A 21,824-nucleotide genomic window follows, 5' to 3' on the forward strand; every position below is an offset into this window, starting at 1 on the left:
TAAAGCATGTCAGACAGACGCACATAACAGTGCAATCGTGGTAATAATGTGGAATTTATTTGACGTCCAAAAGTGCATGATCCTTTGCTTTCAGGCCAAGGATGGAATATTTTCGATACAGCTAAGTTTGTAGATCGTTCACGTGCCACCATGGTTAAGGCATATCATGCATGGAAAAAGGGAGCTATCCAAAACCTGGGTTGAGGCAACTGTGGCGCAACGCAATCCATAGTTACAGGAGTGAGTAAAGGCTGTGGAGATATGTACCGTAGAACAGACGTGCAACTGTCAAGCAGCTGACTTCCCAGATGAACCAAGGGGCTGCCAGTTGCATGTCCTCACCAACCATGCAGCATATGAGCCTTCACCGCCTAGTTAATGCACCCGTTATGACTGCTGTTCGTCGACAACGAAGGCTGGAATTTGCACGCCATCTGAGTGGCGACAGTTGGCCTCTCCAGGTGAATCACGTTTTATGTTCCATCGGACAGGTGGCCTTGACGTATGCGGCCCTGGAACAATCGTCGAAAGGGTCCACCTCCAAGGAGGAAGGGCTGTGATCTGGGGAATGTATTACTATCATTCCCTGGCTGACCTCCTCACTCTGGAAGGTACAGTGGATCAACAGAAGTATGCATGCTTCTTTGGGGACTAGATCCACTCCTACATGCAGTTTGTTTTTTCCTCGGCACGATGGCGTCTATCAGCAAGACAAAGCAACGTGTCACACAGCTCGCAGTGTACGTGTTGGTTCGAAGTGCACCGGGATGAGTTTACAGTACTCCCCTATCCAACGAACGGCCCGGCTCTAAACCCAGTCGAGAATCTGTGAGACCACCTCTAACGCGTTGTTCGCGCCATGGATCCTCAACCGAGACACCTAGCGCTGCTGAACAGGACATTGGAGTCAACATGGCTACACATCCCTGTCGGTACCTTCCGGAACCTCACTGGTTCTCCGCCTGCAAGTACGTGCTGCAAAAGGTGCCTATTCAGGCTTTTGATACGTTGTCACATTAATTTGACTGACAGTGTTTTACCATAGAGTTGACATCCTTCTTTCTAGTCTTACATCTCTGAGTCGTTTCATAAATTTGTGCAGATTGGACATAAACTGTCTGATCAAACGTATGCAGACATCTATTAGTGAGCATTAACACGGTATGTGCACATCGTCCGTCTTTATGATGGCTTCAGCTCTCCTGGGAACTCTTTCAGTGAGTTGTCTATGTATAGAGGACTGACAGCCGATTCTTTCTCAAGAGCCAAACTGTAGAAGATCGCCAGGATCTGGAGCGACGTCTACCTCACCACAAAAGTTGTTCCATTGGGTTCAAGTACGAACTCTGGGCCAGCCAGTCCTTTTAAGGAATGCTACTGCCCACAAACCGCTGCCTCACAGATGCTGCTGTATAACAGGTTGCATTGTTATGCTGATACAAATAATTATCCTCTCCGAACTGTTAGTTTGCTTTACACAGTACGTAATGTTGCAAAATGTTTTGATATCCTCCAGCATTTAGCGTTTTCTCAACCACAGTACAGAGACCACACTCTGACTACGAATAACCCATGATACCGTTGTACCACCACCTCTCTACTTCAGCGTTGGCACTACACTTGATGGCATGTAATGTTCTCGAGACACTCGCCGAACCCAAATACTTCCATCCGAATGACAGTGTATAGCGTGATTCATCACTCGAAATCACTCGTTTTTTCGCCCACTGCTTACTAGTTGAAACCTGGTTGGTAGGTAGTCAGAGAGCGCACAAGATAAGGTTAACGTTGTGGATGGGGACGTAACAGTTACTGTGAGTTGCACTATCAAACACACAACTTTATTTTTCTAGGAACAACTTATTTACACATTGGCTTAAAAGATCACAACTAAACAATACGGTTGAAGGCCTAGTTAAAGAAAACTTGAGATGCTTTCTGGGCTGAAGGCCCAAAACCACACAGCAAACACAAGAACGGATGAAGGCATGGCTCAGAAATCAAAGCAATATTATTAAAAATAGAAGGTAATTCTTTTTCCTTTAAAAAACATGCAATGAAAACAGTTAACGGCTGAAGGCCTACACTACGCGTCTGAACGACAACTATAATTAAGGCACATTAATAAACAATTTTTAAGCAAGAAAATTTCTCTTTAAACTTACAACAGAACGGCCGAAACCTGATTAACTTATTGCTCGGCTGAAGGCCACAAACAAATTTAAAACAACGGCTGAGGGCCTGAACAACAAGTCAGACAAGGCAGCCAAGAGTTCAAGTTAGGTAATCGGATGGCAATCAAAACTAGAGACGGCCCAAGGACTGACCAACAATTTAACCAATTCTCTTCCGTCCGACCAACGGCACAACGATGGAGAATACCGACCGAGGACGAGAATACGAACAGCCCTACGCCTACATAAATTCCCGTCTAAAAACAGACAGGGAAACAATAACCACTCCAAGCAAATATGAACCAAACAACTTAAAAGGCTGTCGAACTACACACCGTGCTGGACAGCAACAACACGACGAGGGAAAGGCCCTGGGCTTGTGCCGCGGAGACTTGCTTGCTGCTCCGTCCCAACCGACTCACCCAATCCAGCACACAGGCAGCATTTAAATAACTGCTCAGTCAAAACCACACAAGCTACACACGGTCCCGCGGAACACTTCCACAAACAACTCGAACAATACTAAAACGGTCACTGTGGAACGACAAGGACGACTCACAAGTCGACACACACAGAGAACCCAGAAGCGGTCGGCGACCAAATACAAGTCGTCCAATGTGACGAACAACCAACCAAGATCGCCCCCACTCAATTCATTTGTGTCGGCAAGGATCGGGCGAGTCATGGCTGTCTGGATCTCACTGCTGGTCCGTCGCGACTGCCTTCGGACGTACGACGACCCGGAGACACTGGCTCGGACCCAACCATGCAGAGTGAACACTTGGCTATTGGCCACCCGACATCTCCGCATAAATAAGGAACCGACCCACGTCGCCGGCCGAAGTGGCCGTGCGGTTAAAGGCGCTGCAGTCTGGAACCGCAAGACCGCTACGGTCGCAGGTTCGAATCCTGCCTCGGGCATGGATGTTTGTGATGTCCTTAGGTTAGTTAGGTTTAACTAGTTCTAAGTTCTAGGGGACTAATGACCTCAGCAGTTGAGTCCCATAGTGCTCAGAGCCATTTGAACCATTTGAACCGACCCACGTCCCGCAAGATGACCAACTGAAGAGGTCTGGAAACGGTCGGGCGAGTACTCGCTATGTGGGCCTCACTGGTTCTCAATCCCGACTGAACTCGTCGCACACCACGACCCGGAAATACGAGGCCTGTTCAGAAAGTAAGCTCCGATTGATTGCCAAATTGAAACCACAGTGAACATCAGAAATGTTTTACTTGTAACAATTAGCTACACCTTTCAGCTACTTCTCTACGTAGTCGCCGTTCTGACTTAGACTTTTGTCATAGCGTTGTACCAACTTTTCAATAGCCTCATCATAGAAGGCAGCCGCCAGTGCTTTCCGCCAATTCTCCACGCTGGCCTACACCTCGTTGTCTGTGTCAAAATGTTGTCTTCAAAGACAGCGGTTCATGTGACCAGAGATGAAACTCAGGGGGAGACAATTGCGGACTGTATTGTGGGTAATCTCACATTTCCATTTGAAAACGATGCAGGAGCATCTTCATTGCCCCTGCAGAATGCGGCTGAGAATTGTCTTGAAGAAGAAACAGCACGACAGTTATGTAATGTTAGCTGCATAGCTTCAGGCGAAATTTCTCACCAGGCCCTCATACTTGGCGGCAGACACTATTTTCTAGACATCTTTACGCACTCACTGCGAGCTCCGAAATGAGAAGAGCGACGTGATGCTAACTGGGGTTATACTAGAGACACTAACCAACACATCTGTGCAAAGCTTTATCGGATTTTCGTAGTCGTTTCCATTTCGCGACCGATCGGAGCTTACTTTCTGAACGCCCCTCGTACAAGTGGTCGCTCCAAAGACAGTATGACAGTCTATAGCGCTGCTGCTGTCACTCACGGGCAGGCAGGCCAGCAACTTAGTGACGCCAGTAAATCGAATAAGAAACGGGACGGCGGTACCGCAAAGACAAGATGTCAAGTAATAAACGGCACGAACACGAGTCGCACACGGCTCACTGGTGTCATTCTTTACATCACCTTTAGCGTCGCTTAGCACTAACTATGAAAATGTGTGGCGTATGAGCAGCTGCTCGACCACTGTACCCATTCTTTTTAAGTCCCTACGTGCAGTCATTGCGCTAGATGGAGCGCTGTTAGCACTCTGGAACTCACGGCTGATTCTTAAAGCTGATTTTAAGCGATTTTAACGACCACTGTCAGGAATGCTTGATGATCGCTGTCCGTCACTACATGTCTCCCCGGTCTTGGTTTAAGTGTGGTTGTCCCTTTGTGTTTCCACCCATTCACATCATCAACAGTCGACTCAAGCATCTTTAGAAGGGCTGAAATGTACTTCATGAGTTTTATATTCGGGTGACATCCAGTAACTAATCTACGTTTGAGGTCCCTTGAATTCTCCGATCCAATCTACTCTACTGTTACTCCTTCTCTACAGACGAAACAATTCTTTCTACTTCATCTTGTGCTGGCGTGTCCGCCTTCCGTGACATCTAGCGGTCAGTTGCTCAGTACATACGGGTGTCCAGATACTTCCGAACAAGTAGTGTACTGCTTAAGGAGAACCCAGAAACAAAATTCATTTGTCGTATAAGGTTCAGGATAGAAAATAATGTTGCAGTGGTACACTACGTAACAGGTTCAAGTTACCTACTGATGATTTGCTGTGGCTTCACGAGACTTCATACGTCCGCTGCGATTTAAATGCTGCTCCAACGCGATGTACGCGCTACGCCAGTGAACTATTCCGCTGCACTTTGGAAAACGGGACTCTCTCTTTGTAACGAGCAATATGTGTGTGTGTGTGTGTGTGTATACCATCAGTTGAGCCTGTCGGAGGTCGATGGATCTGCGGACACAATGTGATGCCAACGGCCTGTAGGAGGTTGAGCTCTGGGGCAGAATAATTACGACACACGTTAGTTAATCGAAATATTTTTGTATGTAATGTTTAAGATCAATGGGTAGTGTCTCTGCTTTTAGTGTGGCCTTAGCTCGAGCGATGTGACCAAATTACGTCAATAAATAAGAATTTTTGAACAGCAAGTGAACATTTACTAGCGACCTATTCGGCAGTGCTTTAAATCTCCTCAAGTATCAGCAATAAGTAATGTGGTGTCACCGCCAGACACCACACTTGCTAGGTGGTAGCCTTTAAATAGGCCGCGGTCCGTTAGTATACGTCAGACCCGCGTGTCGCCACTATCAGTGATTGCAGACCGAGCGCCGCCACACGGCAGGTCTAGAGAGACGTCCTGGCACTCGCCCCAGTTGTACAACCGACTTTGCTAGCGATGTTTCACTGACAAAATACGCTCTCATTTGCCGAGACGATAGTTAGCATAGCCTTCAGCTACGTCATTTGCTACGATCTAGCAAGGCGCCATTATCAGTTGCTATTGATATTGTAAAGAATGTACAGACAAGAGCTACGTTCAACATTGATGGATTAAAGTTAAGTATTACACCAAGTACCACCTTTTTTCTGAAGTCTGAATTCCTTGTCCTGTTCTCACGCCAGCCAGCGTGAGCTTAAACGCGTGCCTTTCGGCTTCCTCCAAACTCCGTGGGTTGCCTCCTGCCAATCCACAACAAGTAATCGAATTCGTTTCTGGATACAATTCACTAAATATTGGGGTACATGTCCAGCTCGTAGTGTCCTATAAGAAGAACCTGAATATCAAACTTATGTAAAAGTAACATAATTACTGAATTTGAACATGCATACAGGAGGGAGAAGGGAACTGGTAGTATTACATCTGAATTTTGGCGTTCCTGCACGTAAGATGCAAGGAAAGCAAATGAAGAAATATGAAGTATCTTCGTACACAGCAGTTTATTTAAATATCACAGCAAGTAGTCCAAAATGTTGTAGCCCAAATCTTCGACAGACACTTTTGCAGTTTGTCAAGATATTCGTGACAGTTCAGAGGATCAGGCCGTTTCGGACCTTAGCCTCCAGGTGGGCGACGGCGTCGGCCACCTTGCCAGCAGCCACCTCAGGGGTGTCCAGAGGCACGCCGTTAGGGCCGATCACAATGTTGGCAGGTCCGTACGCGGCGTACCCAGGGTGGCCGGCGGAGTAGGCCACGGCGGGGGCGGCAGCAGCATAGCGGAGGGCCGGGGCGGCGATGGCGTGGGCGGCGACGGTCCTGGCGTCGATGACAGCGGGGGCGGCGGCGGCGATGGCGGGGGCGGAGGCAATGATGGCGGCGCTGTTCACGATGGCGTCACGAGCGCGCGTCTCAGCCACGGCGTTCAGGTGGGCTGCCTTGGAGGCGGCCACCTCAGGGGTGTCCAGGGGGATGCCGTCGGCTCCGACGACGATGTTGGCAGGGCCGTAGGCGGCGTATCCGCCGTGGATGGGGGCGGCGACGACGGCGGGGGCAGCGCTGTAGGCCAGTGCAGGAGCAGCACCGTAGGCCAGTGCGGGGGCGGCGGCGATAGCGGGGGCGGCGGCGATGGCGCGAGCTGCTCCCAGGTAGCCGGGCTTGGCGAGGGCCACGGCCAGGACGGCGCTCAGGACGACCTGGTAAACAACAATAATGAAGTTGACAATACTGAGGAGCTCCTCGTTTTTGAATGGCGTTTCTCACTTCTGCTGACAGCTCAGACATAGTTTCTATATACATTCTTCTATCCGGTGGCTTTTCATTTCTAGGCGCTTCAGTCCGGAACCGCGCGACAGCTACGGTCACAGGTCCGAATCCAGCCTTGGGCATGGATGTGTGTGATGTCCTTAGGTTAGTTAGGTTTAAGTAGTTCTAAGTTGTAGGGGACTGATGATCTCAGATGTTAAGTCCCATAGTGCTCAGAGCCACTTGAACATTCTTCTATCTCCAACTTGTTCCAGTCCAAATGATCTTGACACATTAGTATCTGGCTGGTAGACTTTTTATGATTTAATTGTAACTGGGTTGGTATGCATTGGTAAGAGCAGATATGCTCACATAATTGCTACTTTATTTCACTGCATTTCAAGATCCATATGCAAAGATTCCAGAATAAAGCAGCAATCAGTAATTCCTCATGACATACATGTTCATGTCACAGTATAATCCTCCAGTTGAGGCCTGAACTCAGTTTTAGCTAAACGGCGAATTACTCAGTAGCATATACCTCTTTATAAACGGATTAAGGCTAGATCCCTTGGAGTCTCATATGCTTGGCGCCTCTTGAGGGCCAATTTTGACTAGATCATCAAATATCTAAGCTTTTGTACCATCACGATTAATCTTACTTTGGGATTAATGGTTTATGATTATATAGCAAAAACACTGCTACTGTAATGTCTTTTAAGCTCTACTATATATTTGAATTCTTAGACTTTCTTGGTGCCAAAAGGAATATTTTAGCACTGGAATCATCAGAGGTCTTCACAGTGTGCTGCAGCACCTTGTGGGAGCAGATCTTGTTGTAATGATGATGCACGGAAGTCGCAGTGTGGTCTTCTTTCCCCTCAGAAATTCCTAGCGGTGCCAGCCACTGTGGAAAAGTTTCCCCTAGAGAAATGCTGAAATACTGAGTTCTTTGCTTGCCACGTGTTAGCAAAACCAAAGTTTTTAGCCTAAGGATAAGGCGTGTAACACATGACTGAAAGCTACATAGGTCAAAGTGAAGTGATTTGAAGAAAAAGAAAACTTGTATATTGCGAATTAGTTTGCTCACATAAATACTTCTGGTGGAGGTTGAATCGTCCTCATAGCGAAGAGACCAACAATGACACCTCTCCTTAAGGACGAAGACGTCATTTCTTTCTTTGCTTTACGTCTGTTGTCGTTTTAGTATGCAGCAGTGCAGACCGACCAGTGATAGTTGCGCGGGTATTGGGGTGGTGTGTCGGCAGGGGCCCCACACCGCCAGACTTGAACCAAGCGACGACGTCACAGGCCATGCCGTGTTACGTCGCCGCGGCCTGTCGCCTCATACCTGGGATAAAGGGGATCCACTATGGCATTATAAACAGTGCTGTTTACCATCACGATCTACCTGAGAAACGTCAACACGAGCTCTGTTGTAATACTCTGTTCTCTGAAATGGACTCAGCTTGGTTTGTTGGTGCCTGTTCAGTCGACTACTCTACTCTGAGCAACGAGTTGCTTTCCAAGATTTGTACGGTATTGTTACGCTGTTGGGTGAACTCCGTGTTCCATTCCCTCGTTCATTGCATCTTGTATTCGTGCAATAAAGTGTAGTTGTTTCAAATCTCACAACGACTGTCTTTGAAGTAGATGCGTCTTCCCCCTTGGTATACAACGCCAAAAACTTCGAACATTAGATTTCTTGACTTTTTTTCCAAAAGTGGTTCAATGAGGAATATCGTTCGGTGGTTCCTCCTTCAAATCTTTTTACCAGCGTCAGTATGACAGGTATCTACGGGAGAGAAATTCAAGTGAAACTGCTAAACACAGAAAATTCCCCAGAATCTAGAAGGATATCTCTGGCGCTGTAAACAAAGTTTACAGAAGAACTTGCTCCTTTCTAGCAGCAGTCTACTGTAGGTTGTTCGAGGACCGACACGTTCCAAGTAATAGGAAGAGAGCGCAGATCATTCCCATTTCAAGAAGATTCGTTGATCAGACGCATAATTGTGCAGGCTTATATTGCTGATGTTATGTGTTGCAGGATTGTGAAATTTGTTGTCGTATTATGACAGTTACAGAGACCGAATGTCTTCGTACGAATCAATCATGGATTCTGAAACAACGATGGTTGAAAATCAGCTCGCTACTTCGGTCCACCAGTCTCACAAAGCAGTACATAGCGGTGCCATGGTTGATACCGTTCTCCTTGAATTCCAGATGGCAGTTTGACACAGCCCCGCACCGCCGCGTACGATCGTACGGAATATCATTTAAGCGGTTCAGCGGTTCGATTGATTGAAGAGTTCGTCGTAAAGATAACACAGGGTGTCATGTAAAAATAACTTCAGGCGTAGACTAATGGAGTGTTGTAGGCCATTACTTTCCACAAAACATGTGAACGACCGAGTGGACAACGTTGAAAGCTCTATCAGGATGCTGTTGCATACACAGAGATCGCAGCACTAGGAAACTGTAACGAAATATATAAAGGCCTGCAGAAGATCGATGCTTGGTACGAGGACTGGCGGCTTACACACGACACAAAGTAATTTTACGTACTCTGCCTGAACAGACACTAATATCGATTGTTGCATGATTATATGCCTGCAGGACAATCAGTGAAAGCAGTCACATTCATTGACTACCTAAGGGCATGCGCAATGAGTGAAGTAAATTGGAACGCCCACATAAAACTACCTGCAAGTAAGGCAGATGCCAGACAGATTCATCGGAAGAATCGTCAGGAAGTGTAGTCCACCCACACCACCCAGAGAAGAGGTACCTTGCAAAACACTCTTTGGACCGATACTTGAGTACTGCTTGTCAGCCTGGGATTCATGCCAGATAGAATTGATAGAGGAAATAGACAAAAAAACAACGAAGAGCAGCGAGTTTCGTAAAAGGTGCATGTAGTAAGCGCGAAAGGGTCACAAAGATGCTGCAGTGGCAGAAGCCGCAAGAGAGAAGTTCTACTTCAAGGTGTGCGTTCGTAGAAATGACAGCTCACATATTGCTCCGTCTTACACGTATCTCGAGAAGAGACCATAAACACTAGGCTAGAGAGATTCGAACACGCAAATATGTCGTAAGTTACAGTTTTACGAAAAGGACCCTCTGCCGTCGATAAGGTGGCTTGCGGAGTGTAGACGCAGAAGCAGATTTAGATGTGGGTGAAGTTCCACCCGACCACCTAAGCTATTGATATTTGCTGGAAGAAGTATGCTATGCGTGCGCCTCATTTAGCGATGAAGGGGGCGTGTCCACTTACCAGGACCTTCATGCTGCTGCTGGTGGTGGTGGTGGAGGTGGTGCGGCTGCTGAACTGTACCGGCGTGGCCAGCGCGCCCCGTATATATACGGAGAGGCGCGGCGGCCGTGAGAGGCGTCCTTCGGGAAGGGCTACCGCTGACGCCTCGGCGACGGACTTCGGCCAGACCGCCGGCCCGGGTCGGCCCGCCGGCTCCCCATTACGAGCAAGGGCGCCGGAAGGGGGGGGGGGGGGCGAAAGCTCGGCCGCGACGCCTCCGGTCAGCCAGGAAAACCGAGCCGCAACACCTGCAGAGCAGCACAGAAAATGCGGCCAGGAAATACACCTGCAGCAGACTCTAATCTGTACTACAAATTTAGCTATCCACATTTAGCAATACATACGTTATTACAGTTCATATCAACACACACTACAGTATATTAGAAAACGTCGGATGTCAGTTATTTATGTATGTGTGTTCTGTGTGCAGTAAACTGAAGTGAGAAATGAATGAACGGAACAGCACTAGCTGATTACATTATGAAATAATTTCTTTTTAAAGCAGCATTGCGCACTAGAGGTGAACCAAATGAGGTAGCACTGTTTGAAACAGAATGGCCTTGTATTTGGGAGGGTGGTAGCTCCCGTCTTCGTTCTGCCATCCTGATTTAGGTTTTCTGTGGATTCCATAAATTAGTTGAGGGAAATGCTGGGGTGGCCGATTACGTACCCCACATTTGTCAAACTAGACCTGCAAAGAAGTAAATGTTTGCATATCTCAATTACGATATGTTTCTTGTTCTTAAATTGTAATAACTTGACAAGTAGAATATCCTTGTAAAAACGGTGTTAGTATGAATAAAGCTATTGCTAATGCAAAGTATGTCAAGTGGATGATTAGTTTATTTCCAAGCGCTCTTGCAGTTAAAAGAAAAGCAAAAGTATTTTAATGGTTTGAACATCTCGGTTATATATTCTTTGCCCGCCCGGTTAGCCGCGCGGTCTAGAGCGCTGCTTCTCGAGCGGGAAGACGTGCCGGTCCAGGGCACGAATCCGCCCTGCGGATTAGTGTCGAGGTCCGGTGTGCCGGCCAACCTGTGGATGATTTTTAAGGCGGTTTACCGTCTGCCTCGGCGAATACGGGTTGGTTTCCATTGTTCCGCCTCAGTTACATTACGTCGGCGACTGCTGCGCAGACACGAGCCCATACGCTTACACCATAATTACTCTACCACGCAAACATTGAGAAGTTACGCGGGGGGGGGGGGGGGGTCGCTGGGAACCGAACCTCACAATAACTCTGCGTTCGGTGTGGGGCGGCGGTGGGGTGAGTGGACTGCTGTAGCCTGCTGTGGGTTGTGAACCACTGAGGGCTACGGCGGGGACGAAGGCTCTCCGTCGTTTCTAGGCCCTGACTTCCATACAATACAATACAATATATATTTCTTCCAGCTCAAATTTTCATCAATATTACTCCTTTTCATGTTTTACAACTGCTGTTGGTATTTTTTGTACGAAACTAAATATAGTGTATCTTAGCCAAATTAAGGGAGGCCATTTTCAGAGAACCACTTGATAATCCTTGAAAAACATCATTTACAATTTCTTGGGTTGTTTTGTCACCAATCTGATTTATTATGTCGTAGTCCCATATGCAAAAAGTACCAATTCTGCTTGATCAAATGGCAGACGATTCATATGTAGAATAGAAATCAGTCCAAATGTTAAAGCTGTGGGACTCCGGGATTTCTCGACAGCAACTAAAATCTTTTGTCCTTCGAACATTATTTGAATTATTCAGAAGTACTTTTTACATTCTGCTTGTTAAGTATGATTGAAACCAATTGCTTTAAGGCCATCATTTCTATAAATCTTAAGTTTCTCGAACGCAAGAGAGTAACTTCTAGGTATTTTACTGTTGTTAATGTGTCTACTGTTTTCGCCAATAACGTAATCGAACAGTAATGGATCTCTGTGCATGTTTACCCACGAAACGGTAACTTCATTGCCGTTCAGGATTAAGTGGCTCAAAAAATGGCTCTGAGCACTATGGGACTTAACATCTATGGTCATCAGTCCCCTAGAACTTAGAACTACTTAAACCTAGAATGAGATTTTCACTCTGCAGCGGAGTGTGCGCTGATATGAAACTTCCTGGCAGATTAAAACTGTGTGCCCGAACGAGACTCGAACTCGGGACCTTTGCCTTTCGCGGGCAAGTGCTCTACCATCTGAGCTACCGAAGCACGACTCACGCCCGGTACTCACAGCTTTACTTCTGCAAGTATCTCGTCTCCTACCTTCCAAACATTACAGAAGCTCTCCTGCGAAACTTGCAGAACTAGCACTCCTGAAAGAAAGGATATTGCTGAGACATGGCTTAGCCACAGCCTGGGGGATGTTTCCAGAATGAGATTTTCACTCTGCAGCGGAGTGTGCGCTGATATGAAACTTCCTGGCAGATTAAAACTGTGTGACCGACCGAGACTCGAACTCGGGACCTTTGCCTTTCGCGGGCAAGTGCTCTACCATCTGAGCTACCGAAGCATGACTCACGCCCGGTACTCACAGCTTTACTTCTGCCAGTACCTCGTCTCCTACCTTCCAAACTTTACAGAAGCTCTCCTGCGAAACTTGCAGAACTAGCACTCCTGAAAGAAAGGATATTGCGGAGACATGGCTTAGCCACAGCCTGGGGGATGTTTCCAGAATGAGATTTTCACTCTGCAGCGGAGTGTGCGCTGATTTGAAACTTCCTGGCAGATTAAAACTGTGTGCCCGACCGAGACTCGAACTCGGGACCTTTGCCTTTCGCGGGCAAGTGCTCTACCATCTGAGCTACCGAAGCACGACTCACGCCCGGTACTCACAGCTTTACTTCTGCCAGTATCTCGTCTCCTACCTTCCAAACTTTACAGAAGCTCTCCTGCGAAACTTGCCAGGAAGTTTCATATCAGCGCACACTCCGCTGCAGAGTGAAAATCTCATTCTGGAAACATCCCCCAGGCTGTGGCTAAGCCATGTCTCCGCAATATCCTTTCTTTCAGGAGTGCTAGTTCTGCAAGTTTCGCAGGAGAGCTTCTGTAAAGTTTGGAAGGTAGGAGACGAGATACTGGCAGAAGTAAAGCTGTGAGTACCGGGCGTGAGTCGTGCTTCGGTAGCTCAGATGGTAGAGCACTTGCCCGCGAAAGGCAAAGGTCCCAAGTTCGAGTCTCGGTCGGGCACACAGTTTTAATCTGCCAGGAAGTTACTTAAACCTAACTAACCTAAGGACATCACACAACACCCAGCCATCACGAGGCAGAGAAAATTCCTGACCCCGCCGGGAATCGAACCCGGGAACCCGGGCGTGGGAAGCGAGAACGCTACGGCACGACCACGAGCTGCGGGCATCAGGATTAAGTGCGAGGCGCTCTGCCGACCATCGATCCTCCGCAAGTCTTCTTGTATTTCACTGCAGGTCATCTGCTAGGATACCACCTTCCTGTAGACAACAACTTCTGCAAAAATCGTCATGGAATTTCCAACGTTATGCATCAGATCACATACGTATTGTAAACAGTAATAGTGCCATACCACTCCCTTGAGGCACTCCGGACATTACTTTTACATCTGTCCATTTAGTCATGTTAAAAATTACTTAATGAGTTCCATCTCTCATCAACCTCCACATCCAGTCATTAACCTGGTAAAATATTCCGGAAGCTCTTATTTTGCTCAAAATGAGAATGAGGAACGGATATCGAATGCTGTCCGGAAGTCGAGGAACACTGTAGCAATTCAGGCTTCTTTGTCTGCGGCCCTGTACATTTCATCCACGAACAGAGCAAGATGCATTTCGCAAGATCTTTTTTTACGGAATCCATGTAGGTTTTTATACAGGAGATTGTATTGAAAAGGGGAATTCCTTCTACTTCTTTCCATTCGTTTGGTAGGCTTCGTTGTTCCATCAACTTACGGTAAACTGGAGCCAGAAGGAGAGCAAGCTCTTTCCCGTAACCTCTGTAGACACTCACAGTCATCTCATCTGGTCCAAATCTCTTTTCCCCATTGAGTGATTTCAGTTTAATTTCTATTCTGTGGTCCTTTATCTCAATATCTGCCGTATCGGTGTACATGCGATGACTGAAAGGAGGTAACGTATTAACACCACCGGCAGTGAAACAACTCCAGAACAATAGATTCAATGTTTTGGATTTATCTCCGTCGTCTTCCTTTTCGGGGTACTTATGGTCATCGAGAGGCTGAATAGATGACTTCGACATTATTACTGACTTTACGTGCCAACGGCCTTGCCGCAGTGGTAACACAGGTTCCCGTCAGATTACCGACGTTAAGTACTATCGGGCTGGGCTAGCACTTGGATGGGTGACCATCCGGTCTGTCGAGCGCTGTTGGCAAGTCACGCCCGGGTTCGATTCCCGGCGGGGTCAGGGATTTTCTCTGCCTCGTGATGACTGGGTGTTGTGTGATGTCCTTAGGTTAGTTAGGTTTAAGTAGTTCTAAGTTCTAGGGGACTGATGGCCATAGATGTTAAGTCCCATAGTGCTCAGAGCCATTTGAACCATTTTGTTGGCAAGCGGAGTGCACTCAGCCCTTGTGAGACAAACTGAGGAGCTACTTGATTGATAAGTTGCGGTTCCGGTCTCGTAAAATGGCATACGGCCGGGAGAGCGGTGTGCTGACCACACACACCTCCATATCCGCATCCAGTGACGACTGTGGCCTGAGGATGACACGGCGGCCGGTCGGTGCCATTGGACCTTCCAAGTCCTGCTCTGGCGGAGATTTTTTTTTTCCTCCTAACCTTAGGTACGAGGAGAACTTCTTAAGGTTGGCGATATCTTCCTTTCGAATTCATGGAATCTTATCGCGTTGCGAACAGCCAGAATATTGATAGATATTCTTACGTCTGATCCTCGAATTCACTCAGATATTAACAAAAGCTCTCACTTCGTTCCTTAGTATAATACTTTTAAACTTTGAAACTGCGCGTGGGCAGTCGACTACGTGGTGCAACGAAATGGAACCCTACCGCATCCTGTTATTTCTGTACTCTACCATAAGAGCACAAACATGGTCCTGCTGTCATTCACTGTCATCTATCGGAGACGGAAATTCAATTCACATTGCGTTAAGAAACTAAGTCGGTGCCTAGATTATGCTTGACTGAATTCGACGAAAAGACCCAAGATTGTGTGACAATGTTCTGGCAGCATCAAAAGTTGAGGCCTGACACAATATGCATGTAAAATGATGCCAGTCACTTTATTTCGCAATAAATAACCGTTCTGTTGTGTCACGAAATATTGTAAAGCCATATGGTATAAGATTAAACATTATTAAAAAAATGCGGTAGATCAAGTAATGAGATGTTGGGAAATTGAAGAGCGAAATCTTTAGGGAAGAATGTAGTTAATATGTTGGAAATAATTTGAAACATTTAAGAAAAAATGAAATGAGCGTTTGACGCCATTGCCCGGGAGGCCCCTTACGGAATCAACTTGAGATCCCCTGTCGATAGCGGCCATTACTTCGTGCGAATAAAGAGCTAGCTGCGTTGCACAAGAACGATGTTTTCTGAAACCATGCTGATTACGTATCAATAGATCGTTCCCTTCGAGGTGATTCATAATGTTTGAATACAGTATTCTCTGACGTAACTTCCTCCCGCGTCCAGAGACGCCGCTACTCCAACGATACTTATTCGTTGTCAAAACCCTAACGTTTCCCTAACATTCCCTCAGCGATTACTCAGCGATATTTACATAATATACGTAACTGATTACACAGCAAAATAAACAAATTAATTCATACATCGTGTACATATAAATTTACATAAAGATAAAAGCAAGTATATACCATAATAAATGGTCAAAGAGCACATCGGCATGAAAGTGTTACAACATGCCATGTCCAGTTGCTGCACTACGCCGGCCAAAAGGACGTCCGAGAAGATATTAGGAGGTATCCCACGACTGCTGTCATCTCAGTGAACACTACTGGCCATTAAATCTGCTACACCAAGAAGAAATGCAGATGATAAACGGGTATTCATTGGACAAATATATTATACCAGAACTGACATGTGATTACATTTTCACGCAATTTGGGTGCATACATCCTGAGAAATTAGTACCCAGAACAACCACCTATGGATGTAATAACGGAGTTGATACGGCTGGGCATTGAGTCAAACAGAGATTGGATAGCGTGTACAGGTACAGCTCCCCATGCAGCTTCAACAAGATACCACAGTTCATCAAGAGTAGTTACTAGCGTATTGTGACGAGCCAGTTGCTCAGCCACCATTGACCGGACGTTTTCAATTGGTGAGAAATCTGGAGAATGTGCTGGCCAGGGCAGCAATCGAACATTTTGTGTATCCAGAAAGGCACGTACAGGACCTGCAACATGAGGTCGTACATTATCCTGCTGAAATGTAGGGTTTCGCAGGGATCGAATGAAGGTTAGAGCCGCACGTCGTAACCCATATGAAATGTAACGTCCACTGTTCAAAGTGCCGTCAATGCGAACAAGAGGTGCCCGAGACGTGTAACCAATGGCACCCCATACCATCACGCCGGGTGATACGCCAGTATGGCGATGACGAATACACGCTTCCAGTGTGCGTTCACCGCGATGTCGCCACACAGGGATGCGACCATCATGATGCTGTAAACAGAAACTGGATTCATCCGAAAAAATGACTTTTTCCCATTCGTGCACCTAGGTACGTCGTTGAGTACACCGTCGCAGGCGCTCCTGTCTGTGATGCAGCGTCAAGGGTAACCGCAGCCATGGTCTCCGAGCTGATAGTCCATGCTGCTGCAAACGTGGTCGAACTGTTCGTGCAAATGGCTGTTGTCTTGCAAACGTCCCCATCTGTTAACCCAGGGATCGAGACGTCGCTGCACGATCCGTTACATCTATGCGGATAAGATGCCTGTCATCTCGACTGCTAGTGATACGAGGCCGCCGGCCGCTGTGGTCTAGTGGTTCTAGGCGCGCAGTCCGGAACCGCGGGACTGCTACGGTCGCAGGTTCGAATCCTGCCTCGGGCATGGATGTGTGTGATGTCCTTAGGTTAGTTAGGTTTAAGTAGTTCTAAGTTCTAGGGGACTGATGACCACAGCAGTTAAGTCCCACAGTGCTCAGAGCCATTTGAACTATTTGATACGAGGCCGTTGGGACCCGGCACGTTGTTCCGTATTACCCTCCTGAACCCACCGATTCCATATTCTGCTAACAGTCATTGGATCTCGACCAACGCGAGCAGCATTGTCGCGATACGATAAACCGCAATCGCGATAGGCTACAATCCGACCTTTATCAAAGTCGGAAACGGGATGGTACGCATTTCTCCTCCTTACACGAGGCATCACAACAACATTCCGCAAGGCAACGCCGGTCAACTGCTGTTTTTGTATGAGAAATCGGTTGGAAAGCCGGCCGAAGTGGCCGTGCGGTTAAAGGCGCTGCAGTCTGGAACCGCAAGACCGTTACGGTCGCAGGTTCGAATCCTGCCTCGGGCATGGATGTTTGTGATGTCCTTAAGTTAGTTAGGTTTAACTAGTCCTAAGTTCTAGGGGACTAATGACCTCAGCAGTTGAGTCCCATAGTGCTCAGAGCCATTTGAACCATTTGAATCGGTTGGAAACTTTCCTCATGTCAGCACGTTGTAGGTGTCGCCACCGGCGCCAACTTTGTGTGAATTCTCTGAAAAGCTAATCATTTGCATATCACAGCATCTTCTTCCGGCCGGTTAAAGTCCGCGTCTGCAGCACGTCATCTTCGTGGTGTAGCAATTTTAATGGCCAGTAGTGTATATTGTGCCCGACAACGTCGAGGAAGTACAGCGGGAAAAGCCGGTCAGGTGTTATGCATCAGACATACGCCACGAGGTGAGCAGCAGCGACCAGTTTGCGCACGTAGCGGCCGCCGCCGCCGCCGCCGCCGCCGCCGCCGCCGCCGCCACATCACGAGGCCCTCCTCAGCCAGCGGTAGCCAGCCGGGCACGCCCCGCCCAGGTGTGCAGGCGGAGGCTCCACTCTGGCGCGGCGTTCAGACGGCCCTGAGCGGCATTCGTCCTCGCGAAGGGGAACTGCCTGCCTCTGCCAGAGGGAATTTCGTCACTTCCTTTTTCCCGCGGAACTGAACACTTCTTGATCGCCAGTGTACTTCTACACCGTATTATCAAAAGTATCAGGGCACCCATTGGTGGACATTAATGTGTGGTGTATCCACTCTTCGACTTATGACCTCTATTCCTCTTCAAGCGCCAAACCCAGAGAAGGTTGTGACGTTGGGCGCTGGTGTCTTGATTGAAGTCGACGTTCTAACGGATCCCAAAGGCTTTCCATTGGGTTCATGTCGGGACTCTGGGCAGATCAGTTTCTTTCAGGAATGTTACTGTCAACAAACGCCGGCCGGTGTGGCCGAGCGGTTCTAGGCGCTTCAGTCCGGAACCGCGCTGCTGCAACGGTCGCAGGTTCGAATCCTGCCTCGGGCATGGATGTGTGTGATGTCCTTAGGTTAGTTACGTTTAAGTAGTTCTAAGTTCTAGGGGACTGATGACCTCAGATGTTATAAGTCCCATAGTGCTCAGAGCCATCTTTTTTGTCCACAAATGTCCTCAGAGCTGCTGCTTAATTAGTCGACCGCGTTGTCTTGCTTATACAGTCGTCATCTCTGAGCTATTGCTCTACTGTACTCAGTACCAATCTACATCTACGTCTACACTCCGCGAGCCACCTGACGGTGTGGGGCGGAGAGTACCTTGAGTACCTCTGTCGGTTGTCTCTTCTATTCCAGTCTCCTATTACTCGTCGAAAGAAAGATTGTCGGTATGCCGCTGTGAGGGCTCTAATCTTTCTGATTTTGTACTCATGGTCTCTTCGCGAGATATACGTAGGAGGGAGCAATATACTGCTTGACTCCTCGGTGAAAGTATGTACTCGAAACTTCAACAAAAGTCCGTACCGAGCTACTGAGCGTCTCTCTTGCACAGTCTTCCGCTAGAGTTTATCTATCATCTCCGTAACGCTTTCGCGATTACTAAATGATCCTGTAACGAAGCGCGGTGCACTCGTCGGATCTACTCTGTCTCTTCTATAAATATGTGTTCATATCGTTCCGGATTTAGCGTTTTCTTAAGAGCAATAAAGGGACCACACCATAACCACGAAGAACATCCCCGTACCATACACCACACCGCCTGTACCCGTTTGGCACTACATGTGATGGTAGGTAACGACCTCAAGGCATTCACCAAACTCAAACCCTTCCATCGACTTACCACAGGATACTTTGAGATTCATAAGTCCAAATCACTCGTTTCCAGTCATCCACTGTCCACTGGTGTCGCTCTTCACTCCAATTCAGGCGTCGCTGAGAACTGGCTACAGAAATGTGTGATTTACGAGGAGCTGCCCGATTCTTTTAACTTCGTACACAGACTCATTGTGCCAGATGGACTGCTGGTGGCAGTTTGGCACTCGAGAAAGACTCCTTCTGCTGATTTCATGCGATTTTTTACAACCAGCTTCCGCAATACTCGATGGTTCCTGATCGTCGGTACTTAATGCTCGTCTGGTCTCGGTTTATCTGTGGTTGTTTCTTCGCAGTTCTCCTTCGCAAGCATGTCAGCGACAGTCGACTTGGGGACGTTTAGAAGTGTGGAAGTGTCCATGACGAATTTGTCACCCAGGTGATGTCGGATGCCTAAAGTTACTCATCTCTAATGACCGACATATCCTGCTGTTTGGCCGAGAGGTTCTAGGCGCTACAGTCCGGAACCGAGCGACCACTACGGTCGCAGGTTCGAATCCTGCCTCTGGCATGGATGTGTGTGATGTCCTTAGGTTAGTTAGGTTTAAGTAGTTCTACGTTCTAGGGGACTGATGACCTCAGATGTTAAGTCCCATAGTGCTCAGAGCCATTTGAACTATCCTGCTGTTACCGCTTCTCTAATGACAACACATTGTTCCACACCTGCGTCTTTTGGAATGGGTCTGCCTGTTGTGAAATGTGCTGGTGAATTCCGGATTACATCAGGGTGTCTGGATGCTTTTGATCAGATAGTATATACTGGGGACCTTTATACAGGCTTCACAAGCTGCGACATGGTCGCGAATTGAACAGTGACCCAAAAATAGAATAAATTTCCTTTACTTTACGTCTATGGTTTTTATGTGCTCAGACTACCGGTTTTCGTCTATGATATCCATCTTCAGTTCTGTTTTATAAAAACAGCCAGTCAAATTTTTATGTCATCAGACTACCGGTTTCGGTCTACAATCACCATCTTCAGATCTGTTTAATAAATTTAATAATTATAGACTGATACCGGTAGTCTCACGACATAAAAATTTGTGACCATGGACGTGAAGTAAAGGTAAGTGTCTTTATGCAGGTTTCTACAGTACTATTACTAGCAGCTGCAACATCATAAGCTTTCTTAAGAAATGACTAAAACCAGGGAAACTAAGAAACCACCGTCGAGATCTCTAGTCATCTGACCCCTTCCTGTATTAAGTTTCTTGTATCTATTTAGCCAGTCAAAGAAGTCTCACATCGAATGGTTTTTTCTAGTGAAACGGGCTCTTTGTTTATGAAAGGACTACATGGAATATAGTTTATTTACATTCATGTCTCAAAGAACAGACTCTGTTAACGATACACAGCTTTCAGAAATACTTCGCAATTAATTCACTGACTTCGAATTTCTGGACATGAGTTGTATTAGATAAAGATCTACTGCCCAATAGTAACATACAAAAATTTTTGCCAAACTGAGGCCCGAACCCGCTCAAAGTGGTCGCTCGCGATAAGCCGAAAATCCATGATCAAGTCCCTGTCCGACACAAATATTTCGTTAGTAAATGTATACCTTACAGAGCAAATGTCAAGAAGCTCGCAGTCAGCGAGTTAATTTCGAAACAAAGTTTGTGACGTTACGACTGTCACCAACACAGCTTTCTCTGATCATTGATACAATTTGAGTCTGTAAAATCAAATTGGTAAATATGTGCAGTATTGTCTCAATTTAGGAAGAAAAAAAGCAATTTTTTTTTGTACGGACCCTTTCCGAAATGATCATAAACTACAGTTACTTGTTTTCTCCTTCGTTCAAACAGTCAGCAACGCTGTTTCAACACGCACTCATCAAAATCGTTGTCTTTTGAAACAAATATCACTAGTCGACAGTGGCTTTGGTACAGACAAAGTACATATAAAACTTGATTCTATATTGTAATGTGACATAAAATCTGAAATCAGAAAGTGTCCATCACCTCAGGATTAAAAGTTATGACATGCAAGTTATAAAACATAGTTAAATTTACTGTATAATTTTGAAGTGCTTTGTCTTTGAAGGGAGTGTTGGTTGGTTGGTTGGTTTATGGGATTAAAGGGACCAGACTGCAACGGTCATCGGTCCCTTTTTCCAAAAATAAATTAAAACCACCCAAAGAGAATAAAAACGAACAACAGGAAAGACGGCAGACGACACAGGACAAGAAATACTCCGACAAAGAACAGACAAAACAAATTAAAATCACACCAAGTGTGACGGTGGTTGGCCGACCATAGAGAAAAAAGGGAAAAGTCAACCACCGAGAAACGCATTAAAAAAGCAGACTAAAATCGCAGGCCATAGGCCAGAATCAACACAAAAAACACACACATTTACATTAAGCGATAAAATCCCCCTGCCCAAATAACGCAAAACTAAGTCCGCTATGGTAGAGTCGTCAGATAAAAGCGCAGGGAGCGTATCAGGCAGCGCAAAAGTCTGCTTGAGCACAGTTAAAAGGGCG

The 21,824-nt window shown here is 46.8% G+C and overlaps 1 protein-coding gene across 1 annotated transcript; it reads right to left on the minus strand.

Moving 5' to 3' along the window:
* Nucleotides 1–5,991: 5,991 nt before the first annotated feature.
* On the minus strand, nucleotides 5,992–17,985 carry LOC126252706 (cuticle protein 18.7-like). Its single transcript, XM_049953609.1, has 3 exons — nucleotides 17,937–17,985; nucleotides 10,027–10,313; nucleotides 5,992–6,703 (listed from the first exon to the last, which is right to left on the minus strand). The coding sequence occupies exons 1-3, from the start codon at nucleotides 17,983–17,985 to the stop codon at nucleotides 6,101–6,103; spliced, it is 939 nt and encodes a 312-aa protein (XP_049809566.1). The 3' UTR covers nucleotides 5,992–6,100.
* Nucleotides 17,986–21,824: the final 3,839 nt, after the last annotated feature.

This window comes from Schistocerca nitens, chromosome 4 (genome assembly GCF_023898315.1).
Source record: "Schistocerca nitens isolate TAMUIC-IGC-003100 chromosome 4, iqSchNite1.1, whole genome shotgun sequence".
NCBI lineage: Eukaryota > Metazoa > Arthropoda > Insecta > Orthoptera > Acrididae > Schistocerca > Schistocerca nitens.